The sequence below is a fragment of the Eretmochelys imbricata genome, chromosome 19 (genome assembly GCF_965152235.1).
Source record: "Eretmochelys imbricata isolate rEreImb1 chromosome 19, rEreImb1.hap1, whole genome shotgun sequence".
Classification (NCBI taxonomy): Eukaryota; Metazoa; Chordata; order Testudines; family Cheloniidae; genus Eretmochelys; species Eretmochelys imbricata.
Window position 1 is genome coordinate 19,689,199 of NC_135590.1, and position 16,981 is coordinate 19,706,179.

The 16,981-nt window shown below is 45.0% G+C and overlaps 1 protein-coding gene across 2 annotated transcripts in view; it reads right to left on the reverse strand.

Moving 5' to 3' along the window:
• Window positions 1–16,981, reverse strand: part of KDM1A (lysine demethylase 1A) — a 185,349-nt gene that overhangs the window by 32,390 nt on the left and 135,978 nt on the right. For both annotated transcript variants that reach the window (XM_077838122.1, XM_077838121.1), the window contains 3 exons: window positions 16,126–16,237; window positions 15,567–15,699; window positions 3,215–3,402 (listed from right to left, as the gene is read on the reverse strand). In XM_077838122.1, the coding sequence (XP_077694248.1) occupies window positions 3,215–3,402; window positions 15,567–15,699; window positions 16,126–16,237 (433 nt within the window). The remainder of the gene's footprint in view (window positions 1–3,214; window positions 3,403–15,566; window positions 15,700–16,125; window positions 16,238–16,981) is intronic.

Here is a 16,981-nt window from a genome sequence, read left to right on the forward strand (position 1 = left end):
CAGAAACGTCTCCCCTGCTATTGAGAAAGGACACCATCTATAGCACCCTTGAGGAGCAAGGGCTCTGCTTTCTGCTGGAAAATAAATTGGTGAGAGGGGTCCCGAAGGGAGTCAGGAGGGAGGGTGATAAGGCACGAAGGAACGAAACTATGGAGTTGCTGTGGTGGATAATCTCCAGCACCCATCTGTCCACTGGGATCTTGCCCCAACTATGGGCAAAGAGGTTAAGAAGGCTGCCAAAGATGACAGGAGACAAAGTATGTGGCATCACAGTTGGTTTGTGGGTCCTAACCTGCATGTCAAAATTGACTCTTTGTCTACAGCTGAGAGAGGTTTGAGGAGGTGGCAGAGGCCAGGGTCAGAGAGCGGGCTCTCTGGGACCTCTGTCATTTGCGACAAGGTTCCGGTGGCTGTTGATAGGAGAGGTAGGTGGCCATGGTCTGAAGGACTGGTGCTTCTTCCTGGGAGTTGGGGTGTTGATTCCCAGTGACTGCAGAGTGGAGCGTGGGTTCTTCAGGGACTGCAGAGACTCATCCACCTTGTTGTTAAAAAGAGATTGTTTTTGTCAAAAGGGAGGTTCTCCGTGGTGTTTTGGACCTCCCTCAAGAAAGCCGAAGACTTGAGCCAAGAGTCTCTGAGCATAACCAGTCCCATGGCCAGATAATTGGATGCAGCGTCAGCAGCGTCCACCACAGCCTTGAGGGCCACTTTTGCTACCAGTTTCTCCTCACATCTACCGAAGTCTGGAATTAGGCCTGGTCATCTACAGGAGCTGGTCCTTAAACTCTGCCAGCCTTCTGTAGGGGTTGAAATCATACTTAGCCAACAGTGCCTGGTAGTTGGCTATACAAAACTGCAACCCCACAGAGGAAAAGACCTTCCTGCCAAGGAGGGTCAACATTTTCAACTCCTTGTCTAGAGGGGTGGACTTTTGTGGGTGTTGTCAAGCCTGCTCCGCAACTGTTTGTGCCATGAGTGAATTAGGGGCTGGGTGCATAACCAGGAAATCAGTCCCTTTGGCTGGCATGGGCTGGGGGCACCTGATATGGGCATGCGCCAAACCATTCTGGTCTGTGCCAGTATGGCCTCATTTACAGGATACCCAGGAGATGACGCTGGGGATACTGGACCTCCTCCAGCTGAATTTATAGATTGCTACATGCGTAGCTACCAGTTCCTGGTATTGCTGGTCACCCAGCAGAGAGGGCAGCAACGGGATGACCCCCTCATCCAGCAACTAGGAGGCTCCAGTGGCAGTACCAATTCCACATCTTCCTTGTCATATACCAGCGGAGCTGGCTGTGAGAAGGGGGGAACGATAAGACCCCTGTGATGGTCTTATCACAGCTGTGGTATGGGTCCCAGGGGCTCCAGTAGGGCCAGAAAGAGGATTCCATCAGGCTCAGCAGACCCCATGCTTCCCTGGGGCGGGTTATGCCAGGCAGATAAGGTTGCCTTGGCTCTGTCTCTGGGCTCCTGTGCTGTGGCAGACACACTGGCAGGGCTATGTCCTGGGACACCTCTGAGTCCGATGATGGGTCCACTGGAAACAGCGGTAGTGGTGAGCCCCGATCCGATGGATGGGAAAGGGTCCTCTCCTTCAACAGGAGTAACAGTTCATCCTCAGGCATAGGAATGTCCCAGAGAATGGATGGACGCGACAGGAGCAGAGACTATGGGTATGGCAGGAACACCTCTTTCAGTCAGGAACATCTCCGTACATCCTAGAGCCCATGGGCTTACCATTGAGAATACAGAGGGACCCAGTTTGGCTGGTCTGAGGATTGACATGGCGGCAATCATAGAACACGTGGGGCCGCACTCGTAGTTGGGTGCTCCATATGTCTCACCACTGACATGGTACTGACGAATCCCGCTTCTTCTTTACCTTACCTTCCAGTTGGGCGGTCTTTAGCAACGGTTCCATGGGATCCACATGCAACATCTCACCAGACTTGGCATGGCTCAGGGAGGAAACACGTCTCTTATGAGCAGTACGCTGTGGGGATCTACTCTTATGCCTATGAGATATAGTTTCTTACTTGTGTGGGGAGGAGCTTGTCCTTGGACTTCTGTGCCAATGGCTCCACACCATGGCTTATGCTAGGAAGGGCACTACAAGTCAGCAGAGGCCACTGTACAGGGGGGTATGCCTGGTCAGGATCAAATTGAGTCCGGGATCTCATAGCCTCTTTCATCAGGAATGTATGGAGTCAGAGCTCATAAACCTCTGTAGTTTTTGGCAGGAAGGACTTACAGAGGCTGCACTTCGTCGAGATGTTCACCTCACCCAGACAGTAGAGACATCATTGATGTTCCTTGCTGATGGAAAAGGAACAAGTGTAGGATACACAGTTCTTGAAGCCCGGGACCTTGGGCATGGTCCTCAGGTAGCGAGGAGTTCTTCCCCTCAACTGGGGAGGGGTTCTATACTAACTATGCAAAACCATTTACACAGGTATACAGAACAACTTTCTTATTGAAATAAGAGCGAAGGAGGAATAGGGGTTCCGACTCAGGCCATGGGGCCGTAAGAAGGAACTGGAGTGGTGTTGACCTGTACTGCGCCTTATATCCTTGGTCAGAAGCATGAGGGAAAACACTGCGCATATATGAGTCAATAGACATTGCTTGGAGGAAACACCCAGACTCAGGCGCATGAGCACCCAAGTGTGAAATATACATAGGGACCGTCACACAAAAGAACCACCACCGATTGGCATTTTATTTGGCAGTCTCACAGAGACCAAAGATTTAATCAGCATGGGACTGAACTATCCTCTTAAAGAGGTGTTCTTCCAATCCAGATCACAATCAAGGCATAGTGGCACGGATGTGTACCAACAGGTCTTCAGCAGATGTAAACTGAGGTTCTTTGCTTCAATGCTGCACTTATGATGCCACCTGGTACCCAGAAGCATACTACAAAGCTACGCAGTAAAGAGGAGAAATACCTTAAGAAGGATAAGGGAGGTTCTAGCTCTTATAGTAGAAATGGAAAAGACAGAATTTGTTTGGTATCCTTTTATAGACTTGTTCCTAAGTCAAGCTCAGTGCATCTTACATTTTGCACAAAAATGACTTCACACAATTCAAAGAATGGGGTTCTAGAAGGAAAGAGGGGGGGAGCTGCTCTCCAGCTTAGCATCATGCATTCCAGAATCTATTTATTGTACTAATTCCTCTACTGCTTTTCCCCTCCCGGTCAAGTTACCTTGTTAAGATTGCCAAATCCCATTCTCTGCACAGCAGACGTTTTCCATTCAGGAAGAGGAGGCACAAACTGTACAGCAGGTGGTTGCTGTTTCAACACTCCCAAGGGAAGAGTGCACAGGACAGCATCACATTTATAAATAAAAGTCTGGCTAGTGGAGCGGGTGTTCACAGCTATCACTTCGCATCCTGGTAAAGGTAAGGAAAAGCACGGATTTTAGACATTTAATATGCCAGGGTCCTATGGAAAAAACAGTGCATGATCATATACTTAGGAGACTATCATAATGCATTCGCACAGTGGGACAGAATTTAGGTTGCACAGACAACCTTAATTCTGACATGGTCTAATTTTTGAGTGCTTGAATCTGCAATATTAACAGCATTCAAGGAATTCAGTATTTGAATAACTGAACAGTCCTTGTATTACCATAGTGCTTAGAGATAACACTGAGTACTAAGGCCCCCACTGCAGTGCACCCTGATCAAATACATACAAAGACATTCCCTGCCCCATAGCTCTGCAAAGATGTGGGAAACGCCTTAATCTTGATACAGATGGAGACAGGATGCCAATGGAGATTCAAGAAGGGGAATAATATGGGCAGAGCAGTGACACAGGAAGATATTTCAGCTACAACGTTTTATGTAGGCTAGACAAGGTGGAAGGAAGGTCAGAGTGGGTGATTGCCACATTCAAGGCAGGAGATGTCTACTGTATTGAGAATGACCAAGTTTCTTGAGCGTGGCATCTATGCCTGCTGAGTTGGCTTCCTTTAATTCTCTTTAATCACCCTATTTTGTTGCTGTCCCTTTCCAATGAAACTGCTCTCAAATAGTTACCTCAGAGCCCAATCTAAGAGTTTAGCAGCCTTGCTGGAGCCCTAGGCATAACTTAGCGGAGGATAGTAGTATAGTAACTTAGCGCAGAACAGTAACAAGCTAGGTGTCAGCTAACCAAGTAAGCACATTCCTGATTGTGGAGAATGGTACAAAAACACAGATCTCTGAAGTACCTACTTAACACATTCCTAAGATACAACATCACACCAACACCATGTCAAGATAAAGAGGGGATGACAGGATAATGGATGAGGATGTTTTGTTTGATCTAGCAGCTACAACAGAGGTGGGCAAACTATAGCCTGCGGGACCGTCCTGCCTGGTCCCTGAGCTCCTGGCCCAGGAGGCTCGCCCCCGGCCCCTCCCCCGCTGTTCCCCCTCTCATGCAGCCATGCCGCCGCACGGGCAGTGGGGCTGCGAGCTCCTGCCGCTCTGAGTGGCATGGTAAGGGGGGTGGGGGCGCGCGGCGGTGAAGAACATTGGGTAGTGGGTTCCGGGGGACAGTCAGGGGACGGGGACAGGGAGCAGTTGGATGGGGCAGAGGTTCTGGGATGGTCAGGGGTCGGGGAACAGGGGCGTTGGATAGGCTGTGGGAGTCCCGGGGGAGGGGGTGCTGTCAGGGGGCGGGGGTGTGGATAGGTCGGGGCAGTCAGGGTACAGGGAGCAGGTGGGGTTGGATAGGGGGTGGGATCCTGGGGGGGAAGGACGGTTTGGGGCGGGGGGTCCCAGGAGGGGACAGTCAGGGGACGGGAAGTTGGAGGGGGTGAATAGGGGGCAGGGGCCAGGCTGTTTGGGGGGCACAGCCTTCCCCACCCAGCCCTCCAAACAGTTTTGCACCCCTATGTGGTCCTCGGGCCAAAAAGTTTGCCCACCCCGAGCTACAAGATATAAGGGTGGTAACTAACCTCCAGGAGTGTAATATGTCATTTGTTCGTATCAACATACAAATTAAGAAGTCACAGGAGGGGCAACTTTAGATCAGTCTAAGGGACAGCACCTGTTATGCTGACTGAACCTTCACCTTGTCGATAGCATGTCTGTACCAGTATCCCTGTGACCCACTGGATAGGTGCTATTGCTGTGCTTTGCTGACAATAAACCTGGCTGAATGCCTTCAGCATCAAACCTCGCCTGTGAACAACACTGAAGTCTGCTGAATCAGCAAGCTGCACTCGGCTGGGGCAGCTAACACTGGAGCTCCAAGACCAGCAACACTAACAACGCCACAGCACTAACAACAGTATGGATCAGCACTCCCATTACGCTAGGCACTGTACATAAACCTAACAATGTCCCCATGTTTTTTATTTCTTCTTCAACCTGGCTCTCTTTCTATTCCCGGATACAAGCTATGCTAAAAGGGCGTTATGGCTGAACATAACATTAATTAATACATTACAGGAATGTCCTAAAACCAAGCATTAGAAACCCATGAAATCATAGAATATCAGGGTTGGAAGAGACCTCAGAAGGTCATCTAGTCCAACCCCCTGCTCAAAGCTGGACCAATCCCCAATTACATCATCCCAGCCAGGGCTTTGTCAAGCCTGACCTTAAAAATATCTAAGGAAGGAGATTCCACCACCTCCCCAGGTAACGCATTCCAGTGTTTCACCACCCTCCTAGTGAAAAAGTTTTTCCTAATATCCAACCTAAACATCCCCCACTGCAACTTGAGACCATTACTCCTTGTTCTGTCATCAGCTACCACTGAGAACAGTCTAGAGACATCTTCTTTGGAACCCCCTTTCAGGTAGTTGAAAGCAGCTATCAAATCCCCCCTCATTCTTCTCTTCTACAGACTAAACAATCCCAGTTCCCTCAGCCTCTCCTCATAGCTCATGTGTTCCAGTTCCCTAATCATTTTTGTTGCCCTCCGCTGGACTCTTTCCAATTTTTCCACATCCTTCTTGTAGTGTGGGGCCCAAAACTGGACACAGTACTCCAGATGAGGCCTCACCAATGCCAAATAGAGGGGGACGATCACGTCCCTCGATCTGCTGACAATGCCCCTATGTATACATCCCAAAATGCCATTTGCCTTCTTGGCAACAAGGGCACACTGTTGACCCATATCCAGCTTCTCGTCCACTGTAACCCCTAGGTCCTTTTCTGCAGAACTGCTGCCTAGCCATTCGGTCCCTAGTCTGTAGCGGTGCATGGGGTTCTTCCGTCCTAAGTGCAGGACTCTGCACTTGTCCTTGTTGAACCTCATCAGATTTCTTTTGGCCCAATCCTCTAATTTGTCTAGGGCCCTCTGTATCCTATCCCTACCCTCCAGCGTATCTACCTCTCCTCCCAGTTTAGTGTCATCTGCAAACCTGCTGAGGGCGCAATCCACACCATCCTCCAGATCATTTATGAAGATATTGAACAAAACCGGCCCCAGGACCGACCCTTGGGGCACTCCACTTGATACTGGCTGCCAACTAGACATGGAGCCATGGATCACTACCCGTTGAGCCCAACAATCTAGCCAACTTTCTATCCACCTTATAGTCCATTCATCCAGCCCATACTACTTTAACTTGCTGGCAAGAATACTGTGGGAGACAGTGTCAAAAGCTTTGCTAAAGTCAAGGAACAACACGTCCACCACTTTCCCCTCATCCACAGAACCAGTTATCTCGTCATAGAAGGCAATTAGATTTAGTCAGGCATGACTTGCCCTTGGTGAATCCGTGATGACTGTTCCTGATCACTTTCCTCTCCTCTAAGTGCTTCAAAATTGATTCCTTGAGGACCTGCTCCATGATTTTTCCAGGGACTGAGGTGAGGCTGACTGGCCTGTAGTTCCCAGGATCCTCCTCCTTCCCTTTTTTAAAGATAGGAACTACATTAGCCTTTTTCCAGTTGTCCGGGACTTCCCCCTATCGCCATGAGTTTTCAAAGATAATGGCCAATGGCTCTGCAATCACATCCGCCAACTCCTTTAGCACTCTCGGATGCAGCACGTCCGGCCCCATGGACTTGTGCTCATCCAGCTTTTCTAAATAGTCCCGAACCACTTCTTTCTCCACAGAGGGCTGGTCACCTCCTCCCCATGCTGTGCTGCCCAGTGCAGTAGTCTGGGAGCTGACCTTGTTCGTGAAGACAGAGGCAAAAAAAGCATTGAGTACATTAGCTTTTTCCACATCCTCTGTCACTAGATTGCCTCTCTCATTCAGTAAGGGGCCCACACTTTCCTTGACTTTCTTCTCGTTGCTAACATACCTGAAGAAACCCTTCTTGTTACTCTTAACATCTCTTGCTAGCTGCAACTCCAGGTGTGATTTGGCCTTCCTGATTTCACTCCTGCATCCCCGAGCAATATTTTTATACTCTTCCCTGGTCATTTGTCCAATTTTCCACTTGTTGTAAGCTTCTTTTTTGTGTTCAAGATCAGCAAGAATTTCACTGTTAAGCCAAGCTGGTTGCCTGCCATATTTACTATTCTTTCTACACATCGGGATGGTTTGTCCCTGTAACCTCAATAAAGATTCTTTAAAATACAGCCAGATTAAGAAATCCACCATGTTAGGGTGAAAAATGCAGTTAAAAACTCCCGAACAATCCTATATCAACTCTGTAGTGACATCATGATTCAAAAAAGAACTAGATAAATTCATGGAGGATAGGTCCATCAATGGCTATTAGCCAGGATGGGCAGGAATGGTGTCCCTAGCCTATGTTTGTCAGAAGCTGGGAATGGGCAACAGGGGATGGATCACTTGATAATTACCTGTTCAGTTCATTCCCTCTGAGGCACCTGGCATTGGCCACTGTTGGAAGACAGGATATTGGGCTAGATGGACTTTTGGTCTGACCCAGAATGGCCGTTCTTATATATCATGAAATAACCACATTATGTTCAAGGCATTTTAGTATTTGTGGTCTCAAATCAGATTAAATTGTTTTTTAAAAACATAACAGACTCTCACCATCCCATTGTGTCACTACAGAGTAGACCAGTGTTTCTCAAACATTTATACCGGTGACCCCTTTCACATAGCAAGGCAAAATGTGATTTCCCCCACAAAATGTACAAGACCTACTACTCAGCCCTCTCCTGGACAGTCCAGATATATTTAGTCCTTATTCCTTTAAGGCAGGGGTTCTCAAACTTCATTGCACTGAGACCCCCTTTTGACAACAAAAATTACTATACAACCCCAGGAGGGTCGTATAGAAGCCTGAGCACGCCCAACCCTCGCCACCCCAAGCAGGAAAGCCAAAGTCAAAAGGGATTCAGCCCCGGGTGCGGGGGCCTGTAATCTGAGCTCTTGGGCTTTGGTTTCAGTTCCAGGCGGTGGGGCTCGGGCTTAGGCTTGCGGCCCAGGCTTGAGGCCCGGGCCCCAGCAAGTTAATGCCAGCACTGCGACCCAAAGTTTGAGAACCACAGCTTTAAGGGAATAATACACAATGGCTTACCACCTTAAATGGAGTTACCCAGACACTAAATTAAACACGCTGGACTAAACTGAACATGCAATTAACTCAGCTAAAAAAATTAAATCGCAATTAATCGCACTGTTAAACAATAGAATACCAATTGAAATTTATTAAACATTTTTGGAATGTTTTTCTACATTTTCAAATATATTGATTCTATTACAACACGGAAAACAAAGTGTACCGTGCTTACTTGATATTTTTTATTACAAATATTTACACTTTAAATACGATAAACAAAAGAAACAGTATTTTTCAATTCACGTCATACAAGAACTGTGGTGCAATCTCTTTTTTGTGAAAGTGTAATTTACAAATGTACATATTTTGTTACATAACTGTACTCAAAAAATAAAACAATGTAAAACTTTAGCACCTACAAGTCCACTCAGTCCTAATTCTTGTTCAGCCAATCACTAAGACAAACAAGTTTGTTTACATTTACAGGGGATACTGCTGCCTGCTTTTTATTTATGTCACATGAAAGTGAGAAGAAGCATTCGCATGGCATTTTTGTAGCTGGCATTGTAAGGTATTTACGTGCCAGACATGCTAAACATTCGTATGCCCCTTCATCCTTCAGCCACCATTCCAGCGGATATGCTTCTGTGCTGATGATGTTCGTTAAAAAAATAATGAGTTAATTACATTTGTGATTGAACTCCTTGGGGGAGAACTGTATATCTTCTGTTCTGTTTTACCCACGTTCTGCCATATATTTCATGTCATAGCAGTCTCAGAGGGTGACCCAGCACAGGTTCATTTTAAGAACACATTCACAGCAGATGTGACAAAACGCAAAGGAGGTACCAATGTGAGATTTCTAAAAATAGCTACATCATTCTACCTAAGGTTTAAGAATCTGAAGTGCCGTCCAAAATCTGAGAGGGACGAGGTGTGGAGCATGCTTTCAGAAGTCTTAAAAGAGCAACACTCTGATGGGGAAACTACAGAACCTGAACCACCAAAAAAGAAAATCAACCCTCTGCTGGTGGTAACTGACTCAGATGATGAAAATGAACATGCGTCGGTCTGCTGTGCTTTGGATCGTTATTGAGCAGAACCCATCATCAGCATGGACGCATGTGCTTTGGAATGGTGGCTGAAGCATGAAGGGACATATGAATCTTTAGCGGATCTGGCACGTAAATATCTTGCGACGCCGGCTACAACAGTGTCATGCAAACACCTGTTCTCACTTTCAGGTGACATTGTAAACAAGAAGTGGGCAGCATTATTGCCTGCAAATTGTAACCAAACTTGTTTGTCTGAGCGATTGGCTGAAGTAGGACTGAATGGGCTTGTAGGTTTTACATTGTTTTATTTTTGAATGCAGTCATTTTTTGTACATAATTCTACATTTGTAAGTTCAACTTTCATGATAAAGAGACTGCACTACAGTGCTTGTATTAGGTGAACTGAAAAATACTATTTCTTTTGTTTTTTACAGTGCAAATATTTGTAATTAAAAATAAATATAAAGTAAGCACTATACACTTTGTATTCTGTGTTGTAACTGAAATCAATACATTTGAAAATGTAGAAAACATTCAAAAATATTTAAATAAATGGTATACTATTGTTTACTCATGCAATTAATTTTGTTAATTGCTTGACAGCTCTACACTAGATTACATAAAATAATAAAACAAGTTTATTAACTACAAAGAGAGATTTTAAGTGAACACAAGTAATGAAGCATAGAAGTCAGAAATGGTTACAAGAAAAACAAAGATAAAACACTTCTGGTGCCTATCATAGAACATAGAATCATAGAACTGCAGAACTGGAAAGAAACTCAATAGGTCATCTAGTCCAGTCGCCTACACTCAAGGCAGGACTACATAATAACTAGACCATTCCTGACAGGTGTTTGCCTCGGGAGGTTGTGGAATCTCCATCATTGGAGTTTTTTAAGAACGGGTTAGACAATTTATTCCAGGGCTTAAACACCCTGACAATTAGGAAGTTTTTCCTATTGTCCAACCTAAACTTCCCTTACTGCAATTTAAGCCCATTGCTTCTTGTCCTGTCCTCTGGGATTAACAAGAACAATTACCCCCCCCCAACAATCTTTTATGTACTTGAAAACTTATGTCCCCCCTCAGTCTTTTCTTCTCCAGACAAAACAAACCCAATTTTTTTTTTCAAACTTTCCTCATAGGTCATGTTTTTAAGACCTTTAATAATTTTTGTTGCTCTTCTCTGGAGTGTCTTCAATTTGTCCACATCTTTCCTGACATGTGGTGCCCAGAAATGGACACAAGACTCCAGCTGAGGCCTCATCAGCTCGGAACGAAGCAGAAGAATTATTTCACGTGTCTTACTTACAACACTCCTGCTAAGACAGCCCAGAATGTAGTTTGCCTTTTTTTTTTTTTTTGGCGCAACAGTGTTACACTGTTGACTCATATTTACCTTGTGATCCACAATAACCCCCAGATCCCTTTCCGCAGTACTCCTTCCTAGGCAGTCATTTCCCAATTTGTGTGTGCACAATTGATTGTTCCTTCCTAAGCAGAGTAGTTTGCATTTTTCCTTATTGAATTTCATCCCGTTTTCTTCAGACCATTACTCCAGTTTGTCCAGATCATTTTGGATTTTAATCCTATCCTCCGAAGTCCTTTCAACTCCTCCCAGCTTGGTATCATCCGCAAACTTTATAATTGTACTCTGTACCATTACCTAAATCATTTAGGAAGATAGTGAACAGAACCAGACCTAGGACCAATCCCTGCAGGACCACACTCGATATGCCCTTCCAGCTTGACTGTTAACTACGGATAACTACTCTCTGGAAATCATTTTCCAACCATACTATATCAGGGTATGTCTATACTACCCGCTGCATCGGCGGGCAGCGATCAATCCAGTGAGGGTCTAGACTAGACGCGATAATCGACCCCCAAGCGCTCTCCCGTCGACTCCTGCACTCCAGAACCGCGAGAGGCGCAGGCAGAGTCAGCGGGAGAGCGGCAGCAGTCGACTCACTGTAGTGAAGACTCTGCAGTGAGTAGGTCTAAGTATGTCGACTTCAGCTACGTTATTGACGTAGCTGAAGTTGCGTAACTTAGATTGATCCCCCCCCACAAGTGTAGACCAGGCCTTAGATTCAAACTATATTAGACCCAAAGCTCAGTTTCTCACCGCATACTTCAAGGACTTCCAAACCCCTCCCCCAGAGTTCAACGGCTGTTTCTTTTGTCTTCTCAGGTGCAAAGAAGGAGATGGACAGGGAGAAAGAAGTAACTTGCTGTTTGCCCCCTCCTTTTTAATGGCTTCACTCCTTCTTTTGAAAAACATGTCTCCTTATTCTCAGCTGGAAAATTTATCTAGGATGGATGGATGCTTCCTCTGGGTTCTTTCACCTGTGTATGCTTACATGCAGGTTTCCTCCCTTCCTTCTTTCTGCTTGATGATTGTTTAAATGCAAATTAAGTCAAACACATATTCCTTTGCTCAGGACAGACCTGTTTACTGACTTCTGCCTGGGCAGGTCTGTGGGGTTTGGAACATGTGCTATCATCATCATACAAGGGAATTTTATAGCTTCACAAACAATGTTGTTACATACATTTCTCGATGATGAGATTGACCAGCAAGTTATTAGCTTTTAAATGATACTTTATAAGGCATATTTTGCACAAAGATTATTACAGTAGTGTGCAAGGTGTGAATGCAAAGTGCATTCCGTCACACTTGGAAACAAGGGACTTCTCCTCCCAGAAGGCAAAGGTCTGATAACAGGTGACATATTTAGACTTGAAACCTGCAAGGGAGTTGATGAACCCACCAGCTCCAAAGCCACCCTCAGTGAGAGGGGATTTGATAGCAGCCTTCAACTACCTGAAGGGGGGTTCCAAAAAGGATAGAGCTAGGCTGTTCTCAGTGGTGGCAGATGACAGAACAAGAAGCAATGGTCTCAAGTTGCAGTGGGGGAAGGACTCTCGCTGGACTCTCTCCAATTTCTCCACATCCTTCTTGTAGTGTGGGGCCCAAAACTGGACACAGTACTCCAGATGAGGCCTCACCAATGTCGAATAGAGGGGAACGATCACGTCCCTCGATCTGCTCGCTATTCCCCTACTTATACATTCCAAAATGCCATTGGCCTTCTTGGCAACAAGGGCACACTGCTGACTCATATCCAGCTTCTCGTCCACTGTCACCCCTAGGTCCTTTTCCACAGAACTGCTGCCTAGCCATTCAGTCCCTAGTCTGTAGCGGTGCATTGGATTCTTCCATCCTAAGTGCAGGACCCTGCATTTATCCTTATTGAACCTCATCAGATTTCTTTTGGCCCAATCCTCCAATTTGTCTAGGATTACATTACAGGATCTGTAGCACATCTTGTGCCCTGTATAGTGCTTGGTAACAGATTTAAACTATGCTGCTTGCCCTTCAGGAAGGGAGGGATACAGGCCTCAGAGGAAAGTTGGTCAGCTTGATCAGACAGGTCTGGAACTAAGGATGCTTTGGGACCAACATTACTTTCTCCAGAACAATGCTTTGACTGTGCAGTAGAATCTAAGGATTTCACCCAAAAAGGTCTCAGAACTCAAAATATCCCTTTGAAATCATAACATTCTTTGAATTGGTACAGAATCAAGAAGTCAGATGAGAAAGGTTAACTTTAAACACCTCTCATAAAAGGACAGAAATCAGGAAAGCCAAGGCAAAGATTGAGTTACAACTGGCAAGAAATGTTAGAGGTAACAAGAAGAGGTTCTTCAAATATGTCAGACAAAAAAGAAAGATCAGGGATGGTGTAGGCCCGCTACTCATTGGAAAAGGTGTGCTGCTAATGGAAGATAAGAAGACAAAGCTGTTCAATGTGTACTTTGCTTCAGCCTTCTCACAAAAAATAATGTGATTGGATGATTAGTGAAGTCCCCATAGACAAAGGGGAAGGGATGCAGATCGGGATATGTAAAGAAAATGTTAGATCTTCTGACCAATTTGAATGAATTCAAATCAGTGGGGCTGGATGCTATTCACCTGAAGGTACTGAAGGAATTAGCTGAAAAAAAATCTCAGAGCTACTGGCAATAATATTTATAAATTCATGGATGACAGGAGAAGTCCTGGAAGACTGAAGAGCTAACATAGTGCCAATCTTTAAAAAGGGTAAAAAGGAGGAGCCGGGGAACTATAGACCAGTCAGCCTGACTTTGATACCTGGGAATCAATGTATAAAACACTCAATTTGTGAAACCTGGAGGATATAGGAGTAATCACTAGCGGCCAGCAATGATTTACCAAGAACAAATCACGCCAAACCAAACTGATTTCCTTCTTTGACAGGGTAACTGATATGGTGGATAGGGGGGAATGCTGTGGACATAATATATCTAGATTTCAGCAAGGCTTTTGACACAGTCCCACATCACATTCTGGTAAGTAAGCTGCAGAAATGCAGGCTTGACAGAACTACCATTAAGTGGCAACATAATTGGTTAAACAACCGCAAACAAAGAGTAACTATTAATGGAATCAGGTTTCAGAGTGGTACCCATGTTAGTTTGTATCAGCAAAAACAACAAGGAGTCCTTGTGGCACCTTAGAGACTAACAAAGATGGAGACTAACTAGCCCACAAAAGCTTATGCCCAAATAAATTTGTTAGTCTCTAAGGTACCACAAGTGTTAGTCTCTAAGGTGTCACTCCTCGTTGTTTTTATTAATGGAATGATGTCGGACTCAAGTGGGGTTCCACAGGGGTCTATTTTGGGTCCAGAGTTGTTTAACATCTTTATTAATGACCTGGATGTAGGAACGGAGAGCACACTAACCAAGTTTGCAGATGACAAAGCTACCGGGGGGGGCGGAGGGGGGGGGGAGGGCGGGGAGAGATATTGCCAACTGCTGAGAAAGATCTGGGAGCTCTGGTGGATCACAACCTCAACAGGAGCCAGCAATGCGATGCTATTGCAAAAAAGCAAATGCAATTTTAGGTTGCACATCATGCAAGTCACAGGAGGTGACAGTACCACTCTATTCAGCTAGAGTACGGTGTCCAATTTTGGTCACCTATGTAAGAAAGGATGTAGAGAAACTGGAAACTATCCAGAGGCGAGTTACAAAGATGATCAAAGGGATGGAATGCAAGCCATATGTGCAAAGGCCGAAGGAACTGGGTACGTTTAGTTTGGAAAAGCGAAGATTAAGGGGGGGAGACAGGGGATGACATGATAGCCGTCTCCAAATGCTTGAAAGGGTGCCATAAAAAGGATGGAAAAAGGCTGTTCTCTCTTGCCACAGGGGGCAGGAAAAGAGGCAATGGGTTCCAACTACAACATAGCAGATTTACATTAAATCTCAGGAAAAACTTCCTAACTGTAAAAACAGTAGGACAATGGAACAGACTGCCTACGGAGGTTGTGGAAGATTCTTCATTGCAAGTTTTCAAAAGGAGGCTGAATAGGCACCTGTCTTGAATGGTTTACACCTGCAATCCCTTCTAAAACTTTGTGTATGTCTACCCTAGCACTTTTGTCAGTCAGGGGTATGCTCTCCCACCAACATAGCTACCACGGGAGACCTTGCAGTGGTATAGCTGTGCCGCTGTAAGGTCCTTAGCTGTGTAGACATAGCCTATGATTCTACCCATGCTGCTTGGTCTCATTTTAGGCCCACAGAGCAAATCCTGCACCAATAGAACCGTGCCTTGGAGAACAATGTGCTGGTCTGTGATGGACATTTCTTAGTAGCACAATGCTCTCCCACTGAATTCCTATTGTCAGAACCAGTACAGGCTAGGCTGCTTACCAAAACCCCTTACTGCATTTACCTTAATCCCATTATGAACGGGAATCAGCAGGCCAGGTGGTACCTGGGACATGAGGAACTCAAGCTGCAACATGATGCAGAGCCCACACAACTAAAGAAACAAGCGACCAAAAATTATTATTTGTAAACCTGTTAAAGCTTCCTAATAGTTCAGGCCCTACAGGCCTTGCTTTTCTATGGCTCTGTGCTCATGCTGTGAGGAGTGTGTGAATCCTGTGAGGAACAGAGGCAATTGTCGAAGGACAGTGCTCCTTGGTAGTGCAACTTCTGAAGTTAGAGAGCTTAATTTACCTGAAGCTGTGTAGCGAACCTGTCGAACTGCTGTATTTAATTTAATGTCCAGCCCTTCCGCCAAGGCTACGGGCACACAGGAATACCCATTTCTCACCGTCAGGTGACTGCCCGTGAATTCAAAATCATCATCCTAAAACGAAATATATAAAAATACATAAGTTTATAACCAAAATAGATCAATCAGTACAGAGTTAAATAAACGGGGAACTTTTCCACTTAAAGTGCTATACCTAACTTAATTACAAGAAGAAAATCCCTTGTATTACTGATAAAATAATTGGTATAGACTATTTTCCTATAACAAATATAAAACAGTATAAACTAATTACAGTCCGTTTGGGTATTAGCAGAACCCTCCGGAACTCTGTCAGTAAACATGTATAAGAACTAGCCATCTCTCTGTTAATATCCTGTAGAATCTAGAATGAAAGTTGAAGGGATAATGCTGAGGTACATGACACTTAAATTTCTTAGAAATGCTTGCTAACATACAGAAACATGTCAGAATGAAATGCATGTACTAAATCTATGAGCGCTATTTTAAAGAATTAGGTACCTGGTCCCAGTGCTTCAGTGAAAGCGTAGACAGCGGTGTGGCATTAGCAAATTCTAGATTTGCAAAATGCCAGTCAAGTATCTGTCTGTCCCTTGATGATAAATAAACATCACTAGAAAAATATAAAAAGGGAAAGAAAAAAGTTGACTTTGCAGTGAGTGAAATACAGCAAAAAGATTGCCTTTAAAAGCCCAGTCTTCCTCGATAGATGAGGCCAAGAATATGAAGAACACAAACAGAACACAACCCTACCTCAAAGTTCCTGATCACCTACCTGCAAGCAGCAATTCCGGGCATAAGCATGGTGAAAGAGGGAGGAGCATGGTTCTATAAAGCCACTACAGTAGTGTACAGAACTCAGAACACCTTCATTTTGTCCTTCATGAAATACTTCCACACTGGACGCTCTCTTCATGGAAACTAGCTAGTGTGGCCTTGAGTTAGGACAGCCTTACCAAAGCACAGAACTGATTTGGAGTGTCATTTTCAAATATGCCTAGGCATTAGACACTCAAATCCCACTGACTTTTAATGAGTTGGAAGCCTAGCTCCACCAGACTGTATTTGCAATATTAATGGTAACTGGAGGTTTGCACTGAACAAGATTTGTATTTATAGATCTTAGATACAGGAATCTACATAAAGCATGTTATACACACTCCACAAATTCTGAGGGAACAGGCTTCAAGATGTTCTAGAACTGAAGCTGTAAACCTATTTATATTCCCAGACACATTACCTGAAGACAGAAGTAAGGTTGAGAGTACATGTAAGTAACTGAGGATAAAATACATTACTAGGTTGGCTAAGCCATTATGCAAGGTAGCCTATTTCCTCTTGGTTTTTCCTACCCCCC